The following is a 7,656-nucleotide window of genomic DNA, read 5'->3' on the forward strand; positions in this document are numbered from 1 at the left end:
CATAGTCTCAGATAAAATAACCAATTATTCAAGTCCCAGATACCATTTCAGATCAGGCCTGTCTATGCAAACAAACAAACAAACAAACAAAGAAGACATGTATTTGTTAGAACAGCTAGGCTAATTTACCTGAACCTGTATCCCCAAACCATCCCGTTTTTCCATTCTTACCAATCTGGTTTCACACCATTAACACAAATTGATTTGGTCTTGTATAACGTCGGATGACACACTAGAACCAAAAACCCCACTTAGTTAATCTTTACTACAACAACAGCAACAACAGAAAAGGCAAAAAGAGTATGCCTGTTCCAGCAGTTAAGCACAGATAAAAGCCAGGCTTGAGGCTACATCAGATTCTGGCTGACAGAGTCATGCAGAGCTCAGGCACAAACAAGGGTGAGCTCTGGCAACAGCGAGTGTCTGAGCTTTATGTCATCCCACATTGCTTTCATGTGCACCAGGTGGACTGGGCACAGCTTTATGTTCTTCCCCTGCACAGTAGGGACAGAACGGATCCAAACTTGAGATAGCGCAAAAGCCTAGACCGATAAAGAGTACACACACAACTCATTTTGGCCAACCCACTCTTCAGCTCAGCTTTTCACTTCACAGAGTAGATGTTATCAATGTGAGTAGCTTTAGACTCCTGCTTATCCTAAGGAAAAAGGTGAAGTACTCAACTGCAACAGCTCATACATAATAGATAACACATCAGAAAATAGTGATATTTTATCCCGGTTTGAACTCTAAAACTGCAATTAGCCGATATATGTAGACAGTATTTTTGAAAGAGATCCTATCCTAGACGTATTCTAGATGCTTCTGAGATTGAAAACCTTGCAAAGATGACTGAGCAGTCACAGGCACTGAGTTTGCAGCTCAAACTTTGTGCTCCCAACTCTAACAGATTCTTCATTACTAAGTTTTTGGCACTTACTTTTTAAGCTTCTCAGTGTCTCATCCTCTTAACTATCAAACAGTTTTAGAAGGAAGCAGACATAGCAAAGGCAAGGGCCACACTCAAGGAGAGACGGTTTCTATCAAAGCAACATATTTCAAGCATCGCTACTTTGGTTTGGCCTCAGTGCCCTTTGTTTTTACCACTTCCTACGATCCCTACAAGCTATTAAGCACTGAACAAGACAGCAGCACTAACAGTCCACACACACACGACAGATGATGTGTTATTCTTCACTGCTGGTCCTTGATTACTGCAGATGCACAAATACGTCACATGCACCACATCAAAGTAGCAAAGAGGTGACTTGTGCAGGTATTTTTTTTCTTAATATGTTTGTGCTGTGCCACTTCTGCTGGCACGGCAGTGATAATCTTGGCGATCCTTGCTACGGTGTCTGGAGAACAGACTCGATATCATCTAACAAAATAATGGAAATGAAGAGTGCCTAATTGAACAACCTCTGCTGCAAGACAAGGATATGGGGAAATAACAATATCAGCAGGAGACAACAAGGACAAAGACTTTCAGATTCTGAATGAGAGCAGATTCATCAGTGGTAGAAAGCAGACAAGCAGAGAGGACCAAACAAAAAGAGATCTTTTTTATCTATGTTCCTACAAGCATCTCTAGCAATAATGACAGAAGACATATCTTAAATGCACTGCTCCCTCCTTGAGCGTGTGCAAAAATCAACGATTAGTGTAATTTCTCTCCTTTGTAGTTATACTACTTGGAGTTATTATCATGTTCCTGGATGTTCCTGCCTTATCTGCATTGAGACTGCCATCTCCCGTTGCTCTTCCTGCTCACCTTCTGTGCCCTTCCCAAATCTTCTATCTCTAAAACTCTGCTCACATAAGGAGCAAGCACGCAAGCACAAACACGCTTTGAAAACGTGCATACAACGTGGCTAATTCTTGTTATCCTTTGTGAGTTGTTCTCAGCTTTCTATCTTTTCTCATGCAGCTTCCTCACTTCCTTCTTCTCACATACAGGTCAACACGTTCCACTCCCAGCCCTTCTCAGGACCCTCTTGTTGCCCAGCATCACGATGCTTTCAGTCCAGTTCTGATGCCTATTCTTCCCTTCTCATCCTACCATATTTTAAAATATCATAAAATATCATAAAATATCATAAAATATCATAAAATATCATAAAATATCATACGCACGAATTCTTCTTGTGCTTGCTGTGCTCCTGATGGTTCACCACTTGATGTTCCCTGCTTCACCGCACTCTTTTGTCCATTTTCTCATTCTCAGTCTAATTTACTCTGTGAATTATTTCAGGGTAGAAGCCATATTTCTAAAGCATACTGAAACTTAAGGTAACATGTATGTGATAAAGGATTGCTCCCCTATAGCTTCCTCTGCCCTTCTGTCTAACAGTTTATAAGCTTTTTGACAGCTTATGGTTCCATGCTCAATAAACAGCACATCATGCTCTCTGCTATCACCCTGCACACAGGATGGATACCTTCCTTTGTCCAGCTCTTCCCTCTCTCTAATCAGCATTTTCCATCTACTTCCATCTACAAGCTATTTCAGAGCCGTTACGATTATGCAAAAGAAAGACTTTAGTGCTCCTCAGAAGGGGAATTCTGTGGAAGACCACGAGTCCTTAATTTTTCCTTGGCCTCATCCAGTCCTCAGTAACCTACCTTGAAACAATTTCATCTTTATACAAGTCTCTCAAAGAGACTTCAAGAAACCAAGGGCAGCATATGGCCTCATAGACTCATAGGAGGTGTGCAATATCGTCCCAACAAGCATATATGATCACATAAAGGTGGGAAAAGGTGAAATACTTAGCAACAGAGGCATATTGCTGCTAACTGAGATCCCGGGTGCTCAAATTTGAAGCAAATCTTACTGCAATGCGCTCCATTCGGGAAGTTTCAATAAGATGAACCCCTGTGGCTGCAAAACAATCCACATGTGGGATCCATCCCGACTGAGACTGAAGAATGCAGCAGGGGGATTCCCCAGTGTAACTCATAAACTAAATCTATTTTATACTTCCTTTCTCAGTCTTTATTAAGAACAAGACTGACTCACAACCAGAGCAGATAAGCAGCTATCACCCCATCCTGCTTACAGTCATCGAGTACCAGAAGCGCTGCACAAGATGACTACAAGTAAAGCTGGCAGTAAGATAACATCTCTAACACATCAACCCTAACATTTGGTGCCTGTTCTCTCTTCTCCAGAAACAAAACAAAACAAAACAAAACCCAAACCCCATCAACTTCTGTTCTATCCAGCATTCTAATTAAAATCAAGCTATTTCAGTTTTCTCACTTAGCAAAGTAGGGACCGACAGTCAAATGCACAGAAGTCCAAATCACATAATCAATTAAAGGCAGCTATGTCCTAATTCTCTGCCTCTCGCTCTAATCGCTTGATTATATGATCCTCCCTTGGCCAGTGATGATGCCATTATATCATCATATAACAAAAGACGGAACTGTAATGCCCGGCAGAAGGGACAGAATCAGGGTTGGAAAAGACATCTGAATTTTTTATGTTATCTGCCCACGTTGTCCACCTTGCAGTGCTCTTTTGCTACAGCAAACTCTTTATCGGTATAGCTACATAATGGAGCGATGAGGAAGTGCTACAGCCTCAGGGACCAACACAAAAAAGTTCAAGAAACCGCTCCAGGGCATTTGGTCAACCTGATACAAACATCAAAATGACAAAGTAATAGGCAAGGTCTGCATTCTCCTTCCCTGAGCACGGAAAGTAATTATGCGAGTCCCAACTTTAGAAGGAAGAGCTTTCACGGAGTTCTGAGTTTGCTGCTCTGTGCAAAGAGCGAGCCATGCCATGGCAGTCCGCTGAGAACGGTGCTGATGCCCCATGTGTACACACAGGGAAGTCATCGCTGGCAGGGAGGGACCTACCTGGTAAAACTTAATGAAGCCGTATTGGGATAAGCGAGGGGAAAACCTGATCCAGACATCACGTGTTGATATCAGGCTCTTCAAAATCAACGTGGGAAACCGAAACATCTCAATCACGCGTGAAGCAGCCACTGCATGGCAGAACCTGCTGCCTTTTTAAGCCCTGTATTTCTTCCATGTTTTTACAGTGACACCACAAGCGGTGCCTGACATACACCTTGTAGATGGCACCTCTCTCTGATTCTGCCTTTTGTACTTGACGGCGTTATTCTGGATGCCCTCTTCCAGCAGGGTTCCCTGAGCAGCAGTCTCAGTGCATCTCACACTGTCTTACAAACTTCCTCCCTTATTACTGATATTTCACACTCGCCCTCACTGATTTATGCCCCTGCTCCGCTCCAAAGACCCACACGTCTCTGCCGGCTGAGCCGCTAATGCCGGCGACACATTGACCTATTAACCCTTCCGTAAGAACAACCACAGCGTTCCTGCAAACACAATACAAAAGTCGGGCAACCTCATCGCGTCGGCGATGCGGTACAACACGCGGACGGCCAACCCGGCTGAATTCGGGCTAAATAAGCACAGCGACAGCGGGCGGCGGTGCGGTTTGTTCCGCACTTTGTCACGGCTGCGGTCCGGTGCGGCGGGGACGAAGCTCTCCGTGCCTGGGAGCTGTTCCGTGCCTGGGAGCTGTTCCGCACCCGCTGCACACAATGGGGCGGGCGGCGCGGAGCCGTTCATCACCTCGGAGAAGGCACCGCGCGGCGCCCCGGCCCATTGTGGGGAGCGGCGCTTCGGAGGGGGGGGGAAAGAGAACGACCTGCCCTCACCGAGCGGGGCCGGAGGGGAGAAACGAGCCCTGCTTGCGAAATGAAAACTTCATGTGGTATTTACTTTGCCCCGCTTTACAAACGCCATATCCCTCACGATGCACGACAACGCGCTGCTGTCACGCCGAACCAACGCGCTGAAACCGCACCGCGCCAGCATCTCTCCATCTGTCTGTCTGTCTGTCTGTCTATCCATCCACGGACCGGCCCCATCCCAGCGGCTCTCTCTCCTCCGCCCGTCCCTCGCCCCGCGCAGCGCTCAGCGGAGCCCCCGGGGCAGCGGCGCCCCTTTGTTTTCCTCCTCGCCGCTCCGCTCCCCCACGTGCACGCGTGGGCAGGGCGGCGCGGGGCTTTACCTGAGCAGTTGCCGCCTTTCCCTTTACCGCCGCCCTGGCACTCGCCGGCGGGCAGCGGGTGGGAGGCGCGGACGGCGGGTAGCGCCGAGAGGGCGAGCAGCAGCAGGGCCGAGGCGCAGCACAGCCCCCGCGGGGGTCCCGCTCGCGGCGGCGGCCGGGCGGCGGCCGGGCTCTCCGCCACCATGGCGAGGGGCGGCGGGGGAGCGGCGGGATGGCGGCGGCAGGGCCCGCAGCCTCAAGCGGAGCCCGCGGCGCCACCCGGGCGGGACCGTCCTTTCTCCGCCGCTCCGGAGCGCACCTTCAGCATCCCCGCGGGGAGCCGCCGCCGCCGGGCAGGGCCGGGCAGGGCCGGGCGAGGCGCTGCACGGTGCGGGAGCTCTGCCCCGGCCGCGCTCCTTTGTGCGCGGCGCCCGCCGCTCCGCCTGCAACAAAGGGAGCGGAGCCCGGCGGTGCGCTGCCGCCGCCGCGCAGGGGGAGGAGGAGGAGGAGGAGGAGGAGGAGAAGGGAGAGGGAGGGGGAGGAAGGAGCGGGCGGCACACGTGACGGCAGCCCCCTCCCCCGGCCGAGGGGAGCGAGGGGCTGAGCGGGAGGCGGGGGGAGGACGGCTGCGGTCCCACCGCGGGGAGCGGCCGGAGCGCTTCGCTGGGAGCCGTGGGCGCAACGCAGGGCTGAGGAGCCTCGCTCGCTTGGCGGGGGCGTTCCTGCCGAGCCGATGGCTCGGGGTCGGGGCAGGGAGTCGTAACACAGAGCTTTTACAGCCTGTTTTGTTTTTTTCCCCGGTCACCTGCAGGGGGATGCTCGGCGGTCAGCAGCTCAGGGCGGGTATCCCAAGAGCCGGCTCAGCGCCTAGATGAAAGTTGAGGGTGAACTGACAGCACCGTCACCATTTTTTACATAGGGAAAGCGCAGAGAATATCTCTGTCTTCAACAAGGTGGGTTTGGTTTTGTCTTTTTCTTTTTCCTCTGTCACTTACATTGTGTGCAAGTTTTTTAGCCTGCTGTGCGAACCATCCCTTTGTGAGAGCTGAGCTGCCCATTTCTCTCTGGTGCTGCTGCTGCTGCACGCCGCCTTCTTGCCCCAAGTCCTGTGTGGTGGGACCTGAGAGCAGTCTGCCATCAGAGCAGCCCCAATCAAGGCCACAAACCCAGCCGTGGGTGCAAGGAAGTCAGGCTGTTGTCTTCTCAAATGTGATAATGAGCTGAGTCCTGGACCACTAAGACTTGAAAGAGCGATTTCCTTCCAGCACACACGGAGCTCAGTGCCGACTGCCTCTGCCATGTAAACGTTTTTCTGTAATTATTCGCTCCCTTTGTTTGCTGTGATGCCAGATGTCAGCAGAGCCCCACTCCTCAGTGAGGTGCAGCACGTTAACCTGCTCTGCTGGCACCAGGCGCCGTGCAAGGTTAGTTAAGGTTTGGTCAGATGTCTGCGTGCTGCAGTCTGCTCTGCTAAGTGGGCAAACCCTTTGGATCATTAGGACGTGGGGCAGGCACAGAACTCATGTTTTGAGTCTAGCACTTTGTTATGGCAGGACCAAATGCTTGATGCGTCCCATTCTATAAACACAGCTAAATAAGATACTTCACTACTATCATAGAATCATAGAATGGCCTGGGTTGAAAAGGACCACAATGATCATGTAGTTTCAACCCCCCTGCTGTGTGCAGGGTCACCAACCACCAGATCAGGCTGCCCAAAGACACAACCAGCCTGGCCTTGAATGCCTGCAGGGATGGGGCATCCACAGCCTCCTTGGGCAACCTGTTTCACCCTCTGTGTGAAAAACTTCCTCCTAATATCTAACCTAAACTTCCCCTGTCTCAGTTTAAAACCATCCCCCCTTGTCCTATCAGTATTTTTGATCTCCTATAGCTCTGGCACCAAGAGTTTGAATACAGTTTGAATTCAGCTTTCTTACACACAGCTGACATGAAATATAGCATTTTTTTTCCCACAAACTGTTGCAATGGATGAAATCTCTCCAACATCTTCCCAGACAACCTTTTCTTCATACAGGTAGTATGCTTCCTACATACCCAAATGACAGCAATGTTCTGGGCTCATGCTGTGAGCAACTAATACAGACAACCACTTCTCCCGGCCTGTCATTCACAGTCTGTAATAAACATGCTTTTTGTAAATGTCTAAGTGCACGTCCTTATTTTTTCCATTATTGAATTTCATCTCATTTTTTGTCCTTCCAGTTTCCAACATGATGTAGTCTCTGGAGGGCCAGGCCCAGAGAGTGGCGATGAGTGGACTTTGTTAGATCCAGCTGGTGACCAATCACAAGTGATGTTCCCCAGGGGTTGCTAATGGGGCCTGTTCTGTTTAACATCTTTATTAATAACCTGGTCCAGGGGATTGGGTGCACCCTCAGTTAGTTTGGAGATGACACCAAGCTGGGAGGAAGTGTTGATCTGCCTGAGGGTAGGAAGGCTGTACAGAAGGATCTGGACAGGCAGGATTGCTGGGCCAATGGTATCCTGGCTTGTGTCAGAAACAGTGCAGCCTGCAGGAGCAGGGAGACGATATCCCTCTGTTTTCAGCTCTGGTGAGGCCACGCCTCACCACTGTGTTCAGTTTTAGGCCCCTC

General features: G+C 50.0%; 1 protein-coding gene across 1 annotated transcript in view; it reads right to left on the reverse strand.

Annotated features, from left to right (window-relative positions):
• TMEFF1 (transmembrane protein with EGF like and two follistatin like domains 1) overlaps positions 1-5,551 on the reverse strand; it is a 115,180-nt gene extending 109,629 nt beyond the window's left edge. Inside the window, exon 1 of the mRNA XM_072329732.1 lies at positions 5,060-5,551. Coding sequence (XP_072185833.1) covers positions 5,060-5,243 — 184 coding nt within the window. The 5' untranslated portion in view covers positions 5,244-5,551. The remainder of the gene's footprint in view (positions 1-5,059) is intronic.
• Positions 5,552-7,656: the final 2,105 nt, after the last annotated feature.

Source organism: Excalfactoria chinensis, chromosome 2 (genome assembly GCF_039878825.1).
Source record: "Excalfactoria chinensis isolate bCotChi1 chromosome 2, bCotChi1.hap2, whole genome shotgun sequence".
NCBI classification, from domain to species: domain Eukaryota; kingdom Metazoa; phylum Chordata; class Aves; order Galliformes; family Phasianidae; genus Excalfactoria; species Excalfactoria chinensis.